General features: G+C 40.1%; 2 protein-coding genes across 2 annotated transcripts in view; one reads left to right on the top strand and one right to left on the bottom strand.

Annotated features, from left to right (window-relative positions):
* Positions 1-5,874, top strand: part of dedd (death effector domain containing) — a 34,207-nt gene extending 28,333 nt beyond the window's left edge. Inside the window, exon 5 of the mRNA XM_076739993.1 lies at positions 355-5,874. Coding sequence (XP_076596108.1) covers positions 355-761 — 407 coding nt within the window. The 3' untranslated portion in view covers positions 762-5,874. The remainder of the gene's footprint in view (positions 1-354) is intronic.
* Positions 5,875-9,069: 3,195 nt separating this feature from the next.
* Positions 9,070-13,013, bottom strand: LOC143327299 (plexin-B1-like). Its single transcript, XM_076741570.1, has 5 exons — positions 10,158-13,013; positions 9,972-10,053; positions 9,662-9,872; positions 9,264-9,442; positions 9,070-9,175 (listed from the first exon to the last, which is right to left on the bottom strand). The coding sequence occupies exons 3-5, from the start codon at positions 9,803-9,805 to the stop codon at positions 9,103-9,105; spliced, it is 396 nt and encodes a 131-aa protein (XP_076597685.1). The 5' UTR covers positions 9,806-9,872; positions 9,972-10,053; positions 10,158-13,013; the 3' UTR covers positions 9,070-9,102.
* Between the last annotated feature and the right edge of the window lie 5,937 nt (positions 13,014-18,950).

Consider the following 18,950-nt stretch of genomic DNA (forward strand, 5'->3'; position numbering starts at 1 on the left):
AACAATTAATTAATCAAAATGATAATCAACAGGTTATTTGAATATCAAAATAGTTGTTAGTTGCAGCCCTAGATTGTGGTCTGTTCTTATTCAGGTTTTACACAGCATATCCCAACTCTTTTGAAATTTTTTTGTTTACTTTTTTCAGACACTGGCCTGATCAAGCAGCTGGTATTTACTGTCCTGATGTAACTTTTTACAGGCCTCAGACAATTGGGCAGGCCTTATTGTTGGACGCTGCTATGATGGCAGGCATTCACCTGTGACAATTCTGAATTATTTTTGCCAGGTCATGCTGGGTGCCAGCCATTGCTCAGTTATGATATTGACTCTTACCTTGCTCTCCTCCTTCAGATATCCGCCTCCGGGTTCGTGCTGAATACTGCCAGCATGAGTCTGCGCTTCAGGGCAATGTCTTCTCCAACAAGCAAGAGGCAGTGGAGCGACAGTTTGAGCGCTTCAACCAAGCAAACACTATCCTCAAATCGCGAGACTTGGGCTCCATCATCTGTGACATCAAGTTCTCTGAGCTCACCTACTTGGATGCCTTCTGGAGGGACTACATCAATGGATCATTGCTAGAGGCCCTTAAAGGGGTCTTTATCACAGATTCCTTGAAACAGGCTGTGGGCCACGAAGCTATAAAACTGTTGGTCAATGTTGACGAGGAGGACTACCAGGCTGGTCGACGCAAACTGCTCCGTAATTTGGTCACAAGTGGAGGAAGCCCACCAGGAGCTAGCAAAGACTCTGTATCTTAGACACACTCTCCAGGTGGTAGCATATGGGAGGAATGCTGCTGTGTCCCAACACAGAGAATAGAGTGAGATGTGGTTGTGTCATTTGAGGTGCCTGAAGCGTGTGCCTGGAACAAACTAAAGAAGCTAAAGCCACTGCATTGATTCCTTGAGAGCTAAGGTCATATGATATCTACTTGTCACCCCTTAGCATAGCATGCAAGGTGATTGGGAACTATCTTAGCAAAAAGAAGTAGGCGAAGCATACAGATTGACATTATTTTGAATGTTGAGCTGTTAATTTTCTTCAAGAAGGAGAATGCTGATTCATGTGTGCATTGAAATGAATTAATTTCTTGTTCTGATATGTTAGCTCATTGAAACACACTTGTTAACTCTAATGATACTCTTCACCCCTGTTTAAAAGTGTTCAAAAGGTATTTTCAATACAGGAAACATGCTTAATGCTGACAAGTTACTCCCAGTGGGAGTTGTACGTTAATGTCAAACTGGTTCGTCTTTTTTCCAGGTTTTTCAGGTACATTACAGATTGATTGGATTAATTCAATGAGAGTGTTCTGTATGTTGTAGAAAGGTGCGCAGGCTGTAGTTGACTTACAATTTGTTTTTCTATTCCTTTCAGCTTATTAACTTACTTTCCCAAGACTTTGCAGAGTTTCCTTGTCTGTACAGATGAACCCTTTCAGATCTTTTTTTTTTAATCAGTGTGTATTAGCACTCAGGTGAGAACAAACACAGCAGCTATTCAGCTATTTACACCCATCACCAGGTGACATAGTATAAAGAGCAACAGATTCCGCACAGGGAGCAGATTGTGGTGGATGAATGGGTCAAACACAGGACTTTAATCCAGAAGACCGAGGTTGTGATCTCAGCGCTGATGTTTTTTGTTTTTTGTTTTTTTTATTTATTTAGATGACTTGTTAATTTCAGTTTTCTGTCACAGTTTTGTCAGATTTAGGAGTACTTACTTTGGATCAGACATCAAAACTACTTTGTTAGACCTACAATCATGGTTTGGGTGCAAATAGCTTTGTTAGCTGCAGACACCTGGGTGTTAGTAGCATCTGCCTTTTTTATTGACTCATATTTGGTCACTGTCGACATCATTGTGTCTTGGCTTTGTTTCAACAAATATTTTGTTTTAAAACATGGCACGTTACCAGCAGCTATGATTATGGCCTAATTTGAAGTTTAAGTTTTCCAGTCACTGCCAATATTTTGAACTTTGTGGATCCTTCTAATGTGTTGAATCTTATCCAGTCAAACATTGAGTCATTCACAGGTGTTGTAGATTTGTGTGGATTTGCAAATCATTGCCACTTTCATTGTCAGCCTGTACCTCGGAACCTCACTCACCTTCTCACTCATCTTCATTCATGATATAACACTGAACTAAAAAAAAAAAAAAAAAAAAAAAAAAATTGAAATGACACTCAATAACAAATCAACAGCAGGTTGATCAAAAGCATAGAGCCGTAATATGTAGAGTCATGTCATTTGTGCAGGTGGTAAGATGCCAGAACAGATTGAAATAATTCACCGGGCTTGTTTTTTGTGAAGTTGAAGATATTTCACCTAGCTGTAGTTGAACTTGCATGTTCAAACCTCAGCAGTCTATTCCAAGGACACGTCATGCCTCCTGGTGGAGAAAGATGTAGTCAAGTTCACATGCTCAAAAGGTCGTATGAGCAAGTGTTGCAATCACTTCCTCATCCAGTCTCTTGATAGCCTATTGTTTGTGTTGGGAAAAACAACAGTGTCTCAGGAGGTGTGGCATCTCCACAGGCAGAAAAAAATAGCACTGTGCAGACCAACAAAATAATAAGATATACAGTGGGGAAAATAAGTATGCTGATTTTGCAAGTTTTCCCACTTACAAAGAATGGAGAGGTCTGTAATTTTCATTGTAGGTACACTTCAACTGTGAGAGATGGAATCTAAAAAAAAATCCAGAAAATTACATTGTATGATTTTTAAATCATTGATTTGCATTTTATTGCATGAAATAAGTATATGGTACAGAAAGCTTTGTTTACAATTACAGGGGTCATAGGTTTCCTGTAGTTCTTAACCAGGTTTACACACACTGCAGCAGGGATTTTGGCCCACTCCTTCATACATATCTTCTCTAGATCTTTCAGGTTTTGGGGCTGTCGCTGGGCAACACAGAGTTTCAGCTCCCTCTTTAATCCCATAGATATTCTATTGGGTTCAGGTCTGGAGACTGGTGAGGCCACTCCAGGATGTTGAAATGCTTCTTACGGAGCCACTCCGTAGTTGTTTCGGGTCATTATCATGCTGGAAGACCCAGCCACGACCAATCTTCATGCTCTTACTGAGGGAAGGAGGTTGTTGCCCAAAATCTCGCGATCCATGGCCCCATCCATCCTCTCCTCAATACGGTGCAGTCGTCCTGTCCCCTTTGCAGAAAAGCACCCCCAATGCATGATGTTTCCACCTCCATGCTTCACAGTTGGGATGGTGTTCTTGGGATTGTACTTATCCTTCTTGTTCCTCCAAACACGGCGAGTGGAGTTTGTACCAAAAAGTCCTATTTTGGTCTCATTTGACCACTTGACCTTTTCCCATGCCTCCTCTGGATTATCCAGATGGTCATTGGCAAACTTCAGATGGGCCTGGACATGTGCTGGCTTGAGCAGGGGGACCTTGCATGCGCTGCAGGATTTTAATCCATGACAGCGTAGTGTGTTACTAATGGTAACCTTTGAGACTGTGGTCTCAGCTCTCTTCAGGTCATTGACCGTGTAGTTCTGGGCTGATCCCTCACCTTTCTCATGATCATTGATACTCCACAAGGCAAGATCTTGCATGGAGCCCTAGTCCGAGGGAGATTGACAGTCATCTTGAGTTTCTTCCATTTCCTAATATTTGCGCCATCAGTTTTGCCTTCTCACTAAGCTGCTTGCCTATTGTCCTGTAGCCCATCCCAGCCTTGTGCAGGTCTACAGTTTTGTCCCTGGTGTCCTTAGACAGCTCTGTGGTCTTGCCCATGGTGGAGAGGTCGGAGTCTGATTTATTGAGTGTGTGACAGGTGTCTTTTTTTTGTACAGGTAACAAGTTCAGACATGTGCAATTAATACAGGTAATGAGTGGAGGATAGGAGGGCTTCTTAAAGACGAACAAACAAGTCTGTGAGAGCCAGAATTCTTGCTGGTTGGTAGGTTATCAAATACTTATTTTATGCAATAAAATACAAATCAGTTATTTAAAAATCATACAATGTGATTTTCTGGATTTTTTTTTTTTTTATTCCATCTCTCACAGTTGAAGTGTACCTACGATGAAAATTACAGACCTCTCCATTCTTTGTAAGTGGGAAAACTTGCAAAATTGGCGGTGTATCAAATATGTATTTTCCCCAATGTATTTAGAGGTACACATAACTGTTTAGTCAGGTACTCAGGTGAATACCAGGAGTGGTGTTTGGCACTCATCTCACACATACCATTGGTCATACAAAAAACAAACTTCCTCGCTGTTCTTGGTGTCTCCCTCACTGTCCCCCACTTCAGCCTCTTGCATGGTAGATGATAAAGGTGCACCTCCCAGTCCCTGGTTGAGCCTCTGATTTGCTGTCTCCATCAACAGGTCAGCAGCTGTCTTTAAGTCAGATATCTCTGTGGTCATCTTTGATGAATGAATGTGCATCAGGGCTGTGACAGAAGAGATCTGTACCCTGTACTTGTACAAAAGTGAGTCAGCCAAACTTATAACCAAACAAGAATGTCGGAATTGGATGGTCCTGCAAAATCTTGGATTATTTTCAGTGGAAAAGTCCTTAAAATTCTTGTTTCTGTAATATTTGAGCACTGCAATTAATATATTATGGTTGCCTGTATCAATGTCAGACACACAAATGCCCATCCATAACCCCAACCTCCACACCTTTATTTTTTGAGTAGCTGCACAACAGTTGCACTACTTCCTGCATTGGCACTGAATGTTGGCATTTGATCTAAATTGCTAGGTCTGTAATTGTCCAATATGGACACAATACCTAGGGATACTGGACTGGAGTCTGCACTGATGTCAAGGGGACACCATAGTCATAAATTTTCAAATTCTGCAAATTATGACTTCCAAAACAGGAAAAAATTTGACATCTTCAGATGTCATCACTGGTGTACTAGGACTGGTTATGGTTCAATGCAAACTTTGGAAATGTATAATACCACTGATAATATATCAAACACAAAGTCTTAGCATAATGCTGTTTTGTGATGAGATTGATTTTGTAACAGAAGTAGATTACTGTCATTTTAGGAATAATTGTCATTTGAAATGCCAGCCTCAAATGCTAATGTTTAACATTTTCCTTCATGTTTTTGTTACTCAGTGCACATAGCCAAATGGTTGACGTTAAAAAATCTGTGTACCCTTTTAAAACTTAGTGTATGTTTTTATCAAATATATTATTCCTGCTAAAAAAAAAAAAAAGGGCCTATCTCTGCTATCATACATCCATGGGTACATATCAGAACACACAAGTAATTACTGACAGGCCACAATTACTGTGAATTATGTAGAGTAGGCCTACATTTTATATTTTTACCCCAGTGAAATTTCATGTAAAGGTTGCAAGTTAGTATCTGTTTTATAGGTTGGTGTATGTTCTGTTGATTGTATGTTCTGTTAGTTGTTAAATGCACCTGTCTCTTACGCAAAATTGCATGTAAGCTGTTATGATCTCCAGAAATGTCATAGACACTCAATGCTAACGTTTTGTAAATAACTTTATTGGATGTCAGGTTTTCTTACTTCAGTTTTGCATTTCGTTGAGAAAACAGACAAGTAGGACTGTTAATAAATGAAATGGACTGGTTTTGTTGAAGACCCAGTCCTAATTATTTTTTTTATGTCAAATGACATTTATAAAGACTAAAGTTGTGATGGAAAACGTTGTACAATTTCCAAACAAGACAATGTAAATGACATATTTAAACAAATGGCTTCCTGATAGAGCTAATGCTTATTATGGGCTGTACCAACAGTTTAGGAATTTTGCCCAAACCTTATACCGCTTTGACAAACAAACCTTGTGTATGATGTGGAATGTTTGAATACATTTTCAAACTGTGTATGATAATTGACATTTGACTGGTCCCCGGTGCATCTCATTTCTCTTAGCCATGTGTCCTCATTCCCTTCACTCATCACTTGCTCCTCAGCTCGTCACACTCACGGTGTGAGGAAGACGAGGAAGGAGAAATCCAGGCAACACCCTTTATCTGTCAAATTAGGCATACAAAGTTTATTCAGGCCATGAATGTTCTTGCAGAGAGTTGAATGTAATGTATGTCAGCGTGAACCATACTCTGCCAGTTTTTTGCTTTCAACACAAACGATAAATGATATGATAAAAGATTTGGTGATTAGTCCTGTTGACTTGTTGACCAATAAAAGTAAACTTTGCTGTGTTTCTATATGCCATGGATACTCTGCAGTTAGTTAATTTATTGATTATCAAACTGAGCTTTGACTAACCACTGCTACAGCAGATCTGCTGTCGGTCAGTATGATCCACCTCTGCGCAAAATAGATTAAACAAATTTGTGAAAATATGCCGGCTAGTTTTGTGTACTTGTTGATCAAGGTTGTGTTTTTATACATGTTTTTATAGACTTTGCAATCAGTTAATTTACTTATTAAACTGAGCAAAGTCACCTTTTTGACAGCAATGTAAAGTAGAACCACTTAACTAAGTTAGAAATAATCACGTTATTGAGTGTCATGTCAGTGATCAGTGTGTCACAATAAGTACAAATAATATACCTTTATGTTTCCGGTGGCGCCATACGAGCGGCAGCCTGTTACAGCAGCTCTCTAGACTCTTAGGAGTTTTTCTTCTCTTTTTCTATTTTCTCGTGCGTCTTTTTTTTATCCATTCTAGTTCTGCGTGCTTGTAAATCTCCGGTGCATCAGAGAAATCAAGCACGGTAACTCTGGTGCTACTTTTTCATCACTTTGCAACTCATGCAACTTTCTCCGCGTCTGTGGGTCCGTGAGAGACAATGGCTCACATTGTTTACATCAGCTGCTGGCCCTGCGTAACACAGCTGTGCGGCCGGAGGAGCGACCTGATGTCCCCCGCGAGTTAAGTGCATGTGTGCCTGAGTGCTGAGAGTGGGCGTGTGTGTGTGTGCGCAGCTGTGTCTCATAGAGCATGATTGGGAGGGCCACTGAAGTAGCCGTGGCAACCTCTGAGGCTCAGTACCTCTGTGAGCACTTCTCTCTCATGCTCCCTCACACACAGAGAGACATAATGGGCATATAATGTAATGTATATGTACACGGTCGGGCAGTAGACCCCGTGGCCCTTTCAAAATTTCCCGCAGGGAAATTGTCTAGTTGTCCAGACTATTGCACTGATAAGTTGGAGTAGCTTTTATTGTACAGTCTGACAGCTGCAGGGAGGAATGACCTGCAATGCCGCTCTTTCACACACTTTGGATGTAGCATCCTGTCACTGATGGAGCTCCTCAGTGCAGTGAGTGTGTTTTGGAGGGGGTGGGAGTCATTGTCTGTCATGGAGGACAGCTTGGAATATTCACAGTCAAAACAGAAACTTGCCCACAAGTGATCAACTCCTCCATGTGCCCACTTATCACTATGCTAAGCAGAGGTGTGATGTTGTGAAATAAACTGGACTCACCAAGGTGTAATGAGTCAACATGTGGCCTCTGTGAAAAGGAGGTTCCCTTTCAGGTTTATTCCACAAGCTTTTCCTTCATTTGAGTGATGGTGTGACAGTCCAGGACTTTGGCTGGTACTGTCTGCGCAGTAGTGCCTGCACTGGCAGCTGCAGCTGGCATCACGGTGTTGAGGGTCTGGACAGATGAACAGGAGGGCTGAGTGGAGGTATTGTGAAATTCACTATGCAGAATTTCAGATTGTGGTGAATTGACTGAGTGTGTGTTTGACTAAAACTTGTCTGTGTAATTTCAGCAATTTAGACAATGAATAAATATAATGAATAAATTAGAAGTTAAATGTCTATTATTTGTATACATACAAAAATTTGACCTCTGCTTGATATAATACAAAAGTGACTCAATGTAAAGTATGTTCTTCAAAACACACAAAACATACATTTTACATTTCAAATATGTTCAGGATAAACAAAAGAAGGATGGAAAAAATCATCTTTTCAGTAAAATAGACAATGGATTTCCTCTATTGTACTGTCTTGACTCTAACACTGTCACGACATCAACCCTTCCTGTGTTAATATACTGCATATTGATTCAGAGTGCGCTCTAACCAGCGTGCGGTACTCCATGTCCCCTTTTCCTGTCACAGCGTCCACAGGTCCCTTGTTTATCCGGTGCTTTATTGCTCTGAACAGCATGTAGAATGACTCTCCCGCTGATTCCTGGCCAGGCATAAAGATGGAAAGTCTACAGCCATGGGGTGAAGATTGGTGGTTCAATCCCTGGCCTTGGCAGTGTGAATCGGTGTGTGAATTCATATGTACATCGATTTGGATAAAAGCATCTTCCAAATGACTGTAGTTGTAATTGTAATACGACGGAATCTAATTTAAGAGTAAATGTCCTGACCAGGTGATCTCCTTTACTTGTCCTGTGGATGAGGCCATGATGATGAGCTCATTTGTATTGGCTTCAATAGGGAGTTTCCATTTGTGACACATGATTTAAATGCTAATTTTCTAACTTAACAGTTTGTGTATTATAAAATGTTCACTTTATTGATTCTTGTGGAAAAACAAAGTCACATGATTTAGTAGGACTACTATAATTGTAGCAGTGGTTTTCAACCTCGGCCTGGGGGCACGCAAAGGGGTCCCAAGATAAACATACGAGGTCAGTAGAAGAAAAAAGTGACATGAAGGAAAAAAATCTATTTGTTACATCACACAAACATATTTGAGTTTGGCTTTTTTTTCCTTTTGATATACTTTCACCTCTTTGAGAGTTCAAATCCTTCAAATGAAACCATTTGAAAAGAAAAATCCCTGTTTGCTTGAACATCTTTTGTCCACAGCAAAGCCACAATCTGTGATGGGGTCATAAATAGACTTTGCTTTATTATAAGGAGTCCCAAGCCAAAAACTGTGGAAATGTGCTACTGACACTCTCAAACTTGTGGAGAGGAGATTACTTTTTATATAGCTGCAAAGTAGCTGCTTCACTTCTACTTATCTTCTGTATGATAATTATAATAATGTTTATTTTCACCATATTTTCCATACAGAGTACCAGGTGTAATCACTTTGTATTTATTACTTTAGACCTGGTGAACCAATAACCTATTTTTTACTTCATTCACTGGTCTCTGATCAGGTGTAAAATACTAGTCTTCATACCCTCAGAAAGGTGAACAGACAGATGGACATCCAGTTTGTCAAAAGCTTCTCAACCACTGATTCCATTCTGGAAAAGGAAAAGCACACATGTAAGCAAACAGTTTATGGGTGGAGAAACTACAGCAAGCCAGTGCTGAGGACGACTTCACCCTCACCTCCTGAGCATCAGTTTGGGGTTCTTGGCCACATACTGTTTCACTTGATTGTTAAGCAGCGTCTTCAAGATGTCTGTGAAGTACTCCAATTTAACGTGCAGGGCTACAGTCAGCAGAGAGGCCATATAGGTCCAGTCCCTCGGGGTGAATGTCTGCTGGACCTGCAGAGTGTGAATAAACTGGAGGGACAACAGAAATGAGAAGATGTGAAGATGTGTTCTGGAAAAAGTATTACAGTTTCTGCACTAAAAATAACAGTAACAAAGTGTTCCCAGGGTGAAATGTGGCTGGAAATAGCTCCTCAGTGAATCCAAATATAACTGATATTCCTTCAAACAAACTCTTTATTTAAAAACTTGCTTCAGTTGAGAATAAAAAGCATGACCCTCCTGGCTGACCTTGGTGAGAAACAGTTTACTGTTGAGCAGATTGGACAGCTGAACCAGCCCTTGCTCCACAGTCTGCCTTCGGCTCTCAGGAACATCCAGATCTCGTCTCCAGTGGCAACTCCTGGTGGCCTGGGAAGAAAATGCGCTCAGCATATGATCGGTAATCCAGGAAGGGAATCCCTGAACCCACTGGACATGTCCATCATCTCTGTCATCAGGTCTGAAGGACATGAAGGGAATGAAGGACGCAGTTTGTGCATCTTCCTTATTTTGGGACAGTGATTGAGCTGCAGTCAATAACAGAAGGTCTGGATCATACCTGTGAACTCCTTCTTACAGCGATCTCTCACACTCACATCTGCATCTTCTTATAGTCCCTCATGGCCTGTTTGCTCTTCCTCCTGACAAACAACAAGGTTGCACAGACAACATTCAGGTTAAGACATAAAGCAGCACAAGTTATTGAAAAAATGCAGTGAAATAATTGAAAGCTGTACGTGTTTACCTGTATATGAGTACTATGATGAACACAATGAGAGCCACTATGGAAGCTCCCAGCCCAACTCCCACCTGAGTCTCCAGAGGAAATGTAGACTGGGCCTGGCTGTCATACTGCACTCTGCCCAGAGAGAAGTTCAGATTCCTCATTCTCACCTGGAAAACACAATTCTAGAGCTTTTATACAATGAAAGAGACAGTTTAGTGTGCAGTCACCTGCTGCTCACTCTTAAATCCTTACTCTCCACCCACTTCACCTCACCAGAGTCCTGGTCTGCAGATTGCTCAGACTGAATGTGGACTGAATGTGAATTCCAGGTTCTCAGTAACATGTACTCATTGTGAACTCAGGCAGATTGTCTGTGCTGCCCGGTTTGTTGTTGGCTGTGAGTAAGGGCTGCTGGGCCGGTGGTACACAATGTACAGTTGCAATCAAAATTATTCAACCCCCATTGTATATTAGGCTTATTGGCAAAATATACAATTTCTCAGCTGTTTGCAATAAACAAATTACACAAGAACTGTTTAACTGGTTCAATGAAACTAATATTACAAGGGTTTTGATCCAAATTCAACACAAAATCCTACTTTTAATGACTACTGCAGTCTCAAAATTATTCCACCCCTTCATGACAAGCATCTTCAATACTTAGTCCAGCACCCTTTTGCTGTTATGACCTGCTTCTGACAGCATTCCTGAGGAATCTTAGCCCATTCCTCATGGGCAATGGCCTCCAGTTCAGTAATATTTTTGGGTGTGCGTTTTGCCACCGCCTTCTTCAAATCCCACAAGAGATTTTTTTTTTTCTTTTTTCTTTTTTTCAAATTCTCTTCTTATTTGGAAAGGCACATTTCCATAGTCATTCAAGGACAGATTAAAGCATAGATACAGAAAGTCTAGATGATTTTGAACACATTGCCATTCTGGGATTTCTTTTACAGACTAGTTATATTAGTTCTGAACAATATCAAACAGAACAGAACAGGGGAGCGCACCACCATCAGACTGTCAAATCATCACATAAAATAGAGGGTAGGATTACACACCAGTACAGTTAAATTAAATCAGATCTAATCGGTTTTACACTCAGTCCATTTTGTCCAGATCCTATAAAAGTTTCCTTTTTCAACCTTGAGGGAAAAGGAAATCTTCTCCATGACATAAATTTCATGCACAATGTCAATCCACTCATCAATGGTGGGTGGTCCTATTTTTAACCATTTCCTCGTGATGGACTTCTCACTGGCTGCCAAAAGTATAGCCAGCAGTTTTTTGTCTTTGTTGTTCCATGTTTAAAACAAAAAAATCGCCCAAATACATTGTTTCACATTTAAATGGAATATTTACTATGTTTGTGGATGTCTTCCCAGTAAGGTCTTATAGTTTGACAGTCCCAGAAAATATGAAAGTGGTTGGCTCCATTAGATCCACAGAGTCTCCAACAGGCATCCGCTACCTTGATGTCATTTCTGAATGGGTGTGATAAAAAATCTTGCCGTATTTTTCCAGCAGAACTCCCGCCTTGTATTTGACCCGGTTGAGAACCACTGTAGCTGGTATATTTTCTCCCAGCTCTCCGGTGTGATCAGTACCTTTACTTCTTTTTCCCACTTCTTCTTTATGTATTCTGCATTTTCTTGTTTAGATAATTGTATGGCGTTAGATAATTTTGAGAAAATTTTGTTGCATGATCTGGGTCTAGTAAATTATTCCTTATCTTGTCCGTATGGGTGTGTGTGCGTGCGTGCGTGTCTGTGCGTGTGTTTCTGTATGTAGTTATGGGGGCAGGAGGGCTGGGTTTTCTTCTTTGTTGTTTTAGTCTCTGTGAGGCACTTTGTGTTGCTTTTTAAGTATGAAAAGTGCCATATAAATAAATAAAGTTTGAAGTTTGAAGTTAGTAAATGATAAAAATGCTTCTATGAACAATGATTCGCCTTTTTCTGACACCTCTTTCAGATTTTCGTTAAAATAATGTCTCACTTGCAGGTACCTAAAAAAATCATCTCTTCCCAGTCCATGCTCCTTCTGTAGGGCTTCAAAACTCTGAAAGACCCCCTTGTGGGTAAATGAATAATAGGTAGTTAAACCTTTTTAGATCCATACCTTAAACCTACCATCAGTTCTATTTGGTGCAAAATATGTATCAAAGGCACACCACCTCATAATTTTGTTGCTTCCCTTAACCTGCAGATTTTGGCTATTTCCTGCCAGGACCTCAGAAAGCTGCCTGATATTGAGTCTTCTGGAATCTCCTGTTCTCCCTGTGATTTGTTGGCACTTAGTAAGGCTGTTATTTGGACTACCTTTATCATTGTGCCTTCTATTTCCTTCCATGCTGCAGTGTATGTTGGTGAACACAGGCAGACTAAAGGTCTCAGTTGGGCTGCATGGTAGTATTCCTGTAAGCAGGGAAGGCCCATTCCACCCTTTTCTTTTCGTAAGTGCAGTGTCTTGAATTTAATTCTGGACCTTTTCTCTTGCCACAGATACCTTGCTATTAATCTGTCCCATTTTAAGATATTGCTTAGGTGGTATTTTGACTGGCAGATACTGAAAAGATACAGCATCCATGGAAGAATAGTCATCCTAATTGACTCTATCCGGGAGCTTAGACTTAGAAAGGGAATAACATTCCACTTTTGTGTATCAGACTTTATCTTTGATTTCAATGGGCCGTAGTTAATATCATACAGTCTTGAGAAGTCCCTAGGCAGTGAGACACCCAAATATGTAATGGACTCTGCGTCCCATTTCCAATTGTACATGGTCTTGATTGAGGATGGGAGGTCATAGTTCAATGTTAATACTTGAATTTTGTTAATGTTAATTTTATAACCAGAAATGGAACCAAATTCCTCTCATAATTTCATCTCTCATAATTTCATCAGTTTTGTCTGTGTGGGTTGAGTTACGCTTATCAATACATCATCAGCAAATAAGGCCAGTTTTTGCTCCCCGGATGTCATTGTTACCCTCTTTATTTCTGACCTCTGCCTAATCCATTGACTCACGGATTCTATAAACAAGGCGAAGAGGAGCGGCGATGCACAACACCCTTGCCTGGTTATTCCTTCCAGAGTGAATGAATTAGTTAAATCTCCCTTGATTTTAATCCTAGCCGTTGCTTTATTGTATAGTGCTGTGAATGCATCAATTATAGATGCATGAAAGCCAAATTTTGATAGTACTTTGTATAGAAATACCATCTCACTGAATCGAGCACTTTCTCTGCATCCAAACTCAAAATCAGTGTCTCCAGTTTTTCTTGTGTAACGTGTTCCATCACGTGCAGTGTTTTCCTGATGTTGTCCTGGGTCTGTCTTTGTCTTATAAAGCCGGTCTGGTCCTTATGTATCAATACTGGTAATATCAGTTCTATTCTTTTGGATAATATGGAGGTGAATAGTTTGTAATCTTTATTTAGGAGGCTTACAGGATGGTAACTCCCACACTCCAGTTTGTCCTTCCCCTCCTTAGGTATTATCGAGATCATTGCCTCCCTCCATGAGGGGGGTATATTTTTGTTTTCCAAAACCCAGTTGAATGTTCTTAATAATGTTGGAATTAGTTGATCTTGCATTGTTTTATACCATTCTGTGGGTAAACATCTGTCCCTGGGGATGGTCCCCCTTTCATTCTGATTGCTGATTGAATTTCTTCTTTTGTTATTTTAGATATTAATTTCCCATTTTGTTCACCTGTGATCTTTGGAAGATGTATCTGGGACAAAAAAAAAATCTGGTTGTCATTTCTTATTTGTGGTTGGGAATATAATATTTTATAGTATTTTTGGAAGCACTGTTGAATTTTCTCCAGACTAATTTCTATTTCACTTGTTGTGGGGTTTCTTATTTTATGTATAGTTCTGTCCACTTGTTGTTTTCTTAACCTATTTGATAGAAGTTTCAGTGATTTCCCTCCTACCTCATAGTATTGTTGCTTTGTAAAAAGAAGCTTTTTTGGATTTCCTCTGTATTTATTTCCTCTTTTTCTTTTTTTAATGTTGTAATTTCACATTTTATGTCATCTTTAAAAGATTTTGCATGTTCTTTCTGTAGCCTCTTCAAATCCTCTTTTAATTTTTTGAGTTTTTGTTCTCTAACCTTTTTCTCATATGAGGAGATTGCTTTTACCCCTAATCACTGCCTTTAATGCGTCCCAGAGAATAGTCACTTATTCACTATTGTTATTTTCCAAATACAAGTTAATTTCACCTTTCAGTTTATCTTTAATAACTGGGTTATTCAGAATGTTTGAGTTCAGTCTCCAAAGAGTGGATCTAATCTTATTATTCAGATGAACTTACATATAGATGGGATCATGGTCTGAAATAGTGCTGGGTCCTATTTCACAGTTATCTACCTTAAAAAGATCTCTTTTTAGCATAAAAAAATAGTTGATGCGTGAGTAGACATTATGCGCAGGCAAGTAATGTGTGTATTCTCGATCTATCGGGTTTATCTCTTTCCATACATCTACAATCCCAACTTCACACATCCAGGTATTGAATCTTTTGCTAATGTTTTTATGCGTCAGATTTCCCATTTGATGAGTCAATTTTCGGATCTAGTCGAATGTTGAAATCCCCCCCCCCCCCACATATTAAAATCCCTTGACTTTTTGTTACCATTAGATCAGCTATGTATTTATAGAAGGACCAGTCGCTGCCTGGGGGAACATACACGTTAAGGCAACTCATCACCATACCATCTATTTTCCCTTTAAATCCTGATTTATTCAATTTAGCATGTTCTGAATCATTTAGTCGTTAAGACTCCTGCAAGAAAGCTACTTGAATTTTATCCTTATTTAATCTTGACAGGATTTTCCCCCTCTTTATTGGATTGAGTACCCCATTTATATTCAACAAAACTACTTTTAATGATCTGTTTTGCATCTAGGTGATTCCCCACTCTGTCCCACTCATGAACCTGGTGCGCTTCCCCCTCTCTGCAAGAACCAGCAGGGAATGAACTACTAAATCATGAAGAACTAATACATTGATAAACATCAAACTCAACACAATTTGTCCATGTGACTCCCTATGTAGGGATCTAATCACCTGACCCTGTTGAGCCTCCCAAGACGGCTCGAAGGGAAAAATTCCCCCTCCTCAGACCGGAGGGAGAGGCCCTTACCTGCAACATTCACAAGGTGGAAAAAAGAAAAAAAAGAAAACCTGGCCCCGGATGAACCAGTCTATATAATAGTGGATCTCCATCACTAATTACATTATAGTTTAAAGAATTTCGCCATTGGATTCGCCGTCCTTGATCCTTTAGGTCCTGGAGGGTGTGGGTGGTGCCCTCCTGAAGGTTCGGAGCTTCTCCTTGTAGCTCGTATCCCGCCCAGCTTTGAGTGCGTCCTTCATTGCTTGCCTGTCCACTCTCCTCCAGGACAGCTGCTGTACCTGCTCCATGAGTGACTTCGGGGGTCTGATGTTTGTCACCGTGTAGCCTCTTCCCAACCATCATTGTTGATTCCTTCTCGGATCCCTCCGGCACCCCATAGATCCTTATGTTCTCACGTCTAGAGCAGCTTTCTAAATCCAGCAACTTGTCTTCTAGCTTAACATGCAGCTTTAGCATAGCCATGATGACTTCCTCTGTGTTTTGGATCCTCTCTTCTGCTTTCTCATTTCACCCTCCCGCCTCGTCCAGCCTGGTGTTCACCTTCACAATTTCTTCTTTTATTGTCTCTAATTGTTCTACGTTTCCTTGGTTCCCTTTCTTGTAGAATCAGCTCCAACTCTGCCATTTCTCCGACTCTGCTGTTTGCTAGCTCACACTTATTAGCTGCTAGTTGTTGGTGCGCCCCATCTTTCTCTCCTGCCTGTCTTCGGAGTGGTGGTTTAACTTTTATCCCTCTCTCTCTAGGCTTTTTGTAGAGTTATTTACTTGGTTTACATGGGGGAATTTCTCTAATTAGTCTGGTTCAATCAACATGAGGGTTTTTGACCACTTACCTCCTCAGGAATCTGGTGGCAGCCGCTGATAGTTTCCTCTTTCTGCCACATCCAGTTAGTGTAGCCACTGTTCCTTTAACTTTGAACTTGCGATCTATGCTTCCAACTGTAACTCCAGGAACATTCAAGATACAGTTTGTATGTGCCAATAACTGCACTAAATTTAAGGAAAGTGTATGCCAACTGACATCTGGATATGGTAGCTAGTGATGTGTTGCTCAAATTAGTTAACTGCAATTAGCTATTATCTTATTATAAACATTAACTAAAACTGACTACATAAAATAGCACCATTACTAGATTCATGAGTGGTCAGTTAATATATTAAAATGTAAACAAAAATTAAGTCATTTAATCATTTTACCAATGACCATGCCCTGGAAACATTGAAAATGAATGGGGTTCATTCAGAATTCAGAGACAGAATTCATCACCTCCTGCCATCAACAGGTACTGATTGTACACTGTAGAAACTGTTATTAAACCTGTCATAGTTTTAGACTGTTTTTCACCTGTCGACCTTCACCAACTAATTTCAGCAATTTCGTCAACAAAATCAAATCATCAACCTGCATTTTAGACCCCATCCCAGCTAAACTGCTTAAAGAAATTTTATCCTTAATTGGCTCTTCCTCATTGGACATGATCTGTCTTTATCAACAGGCTACGTACCACAGTCCTTTGAAGTAGCTGTAATAAAACTTCTACTTAAAAAGCCTAGTCTTGATCCAGAGGTTTTAGCCAACTATAGTCTGATATCCATCCTCCCCTTTCTCTCAAAAAATCTTGAGAAAGCAGTTACTAATCAGCTGTGTGACTTTCTACACAACAATAGTTTATTTGAGGATTTCCAGTCAGGATTTAGAGTGCATCATAGCACAGATACAGCACTGGTAAAGTTACAAATGACAATTGCATCAGATAAAGGACTTGTAGTTTGGCTCTCTGTATTAGTCTTATCAGATTTTAGTGCTGCATTTGACACCATTGACCATGGTATCCTATTGCAGAGACTGGAACACTTCATTGGCATTAAGGGAGTTGTGCTAAGCTGGTTTAAATCCTTCTTTTCAGATCACTCTCAGTTTGTACACGTTAATGATGACTCCTCTGTGCTTGCTAAAGTCAGCTACAGAGTTCTGCAGGGTTCTGTGCTTGGACCAATTCTATTCATCTTATATATGCTTCCTTTAGGGAACATTATCAGGAAACACTCAAAAAATTTTCAATGCTATGCAGGTGATACCCAGCTATATTTATCAATGAAGCCAGAAGAAACAGATCAGTCAACTAGACTACAAGTCAGTTTTCAGGACATAAAGAGCTGGATGACCTGCAATTTTCTGATGCTAAGTTCAGACAAAACTAAAGTTATAGTACTAGGCCCTAAACCCCTTAGAAAGTCACTTTCTGATGACATAGCAGTTATGGATACCATTGCGCTGGCCTCCACCACCACTGTAAAGAATCTGGGAGTTATCTTTGATCAGGACATGTCTTTTCACTCCCATGTCAAACAAATTTCAAGGACAGACTTTTTTCACCTATGTAACATTGCAAAAATCAGGTACATCCTGTCTCAAAACAATGCAGAAAAACTAGTCCATTGATTCGCAACTCCCAGGTTGGATTATTGCAATTCCTTACTATGAGGCCACCCAAATACGTTGCTGAATATCCTCCAGTTGCTCCAGAAAGCTGCATCATTAGTATATTAATTTGCAGGTATGGGGGGTATACCATGGAGCTAATCTCCTCTGTTTTATTATCTTCTTTTTCAGAGGGGCAACAGAGTCAAGTGTCATACGCAATGAAGCTGTAGTACTATCAACGAGGTAGTCAATTTGGGAGGGACTAAAGTTAGCATAGGAGTCATCTGTTGTATTGAGACTTGGCATTGAATTAAATACTGATGGGATCATATCCTAAAATTTAACTACAGTATTATCAGACAGGAGTCTGGTAGTCTGGAATTTTTGCCTACTGACCGGTAGCCTGCTAATGTGAATTCAAACATTATTAAATGATGGTCCGATAAAAGAGGATTCTGTGAGGAGACTATTGAGTGTTTAATTTCAGTGCCATATGTCAGAACAAGGTCGAGGATTCATGTACATTCTGATGGAAGCCAACTGAGTCTAATACTGAGAAAAACACAGTACTAAGGATGTCATTATCAATGTCGACATGTACATCAAAACCACCTACAATAATTACTTTATCTGTTTTAAGGAATAAACCTGATAGAGACTCAGAGAACTCAGATAAAAATTCAGATTAAGCACCAGAAGACTGGCACACTATAACCAATAAAACTGGCTGCACTGTTTTCCAGTTCTGATGTGAAGGAGTAAGAACAAGGCTTTCAAATGAGTTATAATTGAGTTTAGGTTTAGGGTTGACTAATAGGCTTGAGTCAAAAATGGCTGCAACTCCACCTCCTCGGCCGCTGCCTCGAGGAATGTGATTATTAAAATGGCTCGGAGGAGTAGCTTCATTTAGGCTAACATACTCTTCGTGACACACCCAGGATTCAGTCAAAGTAAATCAATATTATGGTCTGATATTAACTCATTTACTAAAATAGCTTTAGAGATCTGATGATAAGGAAATGGGATGGATGCTGTCTCTCCTAATCAGACCAGGTCTTCCCCTGAAAGTCTGCCAAATATCAGTGAAGCCCACACTTCTTGCTAGACACCACCTCAACAGCCAGCGATTGAATGATGACATGCGACCAAACATGTCATCACTGGTCAGATTTGGCAGGGGTCCAGACACTGTCTTTGCATGTGTACACACTGATCCCACATTAATTTTAGTGACCTCTGATT

Source organism: Chaetodon auriga, chromosome 10 (genome assembly GCF_051107435.1).
Source record: "Chaetodon auriga isolate fChaAug3 chromosome 10, fChaAug3.hap1, whole genome shotgun sequence".
Taxonomy (NCBI): Eukaryota; Metazoa; Chordata; class Actinopteri; order Chaetodontiformes; family Chaetodontidae; genus Chaetodon; species Chaetodon auriga.

What these genes read in the sequence shown, in the direction of transcription:
- LOC143327299 (XM_076741570.1), bottom strand. Translation starts at nt 9,805, where the DNA reads ATGCTGAGCGCATTTTCTTCCCAGGCCACCAGGAGTTGCCACTGGAGA. An exon ending in GTAAACTGTTTCTCACCAAG is followed by an intron (nt 9,443 to 9,661) that starts GTCAGCCAGGAG and finishes TTGTCCCTCCAG; the next exon opens with TTTATTCACACTCTGCAGGT. An exon ending in CCCAAACTGATGCTCAGGAG is followed by an intron (nt 9,176 to 9,263) that starts GTGAGGGTGAAG and finishes TTCCTTTTCCAG; the next exon opens with AATGGAATCAGTGGTTGAGA.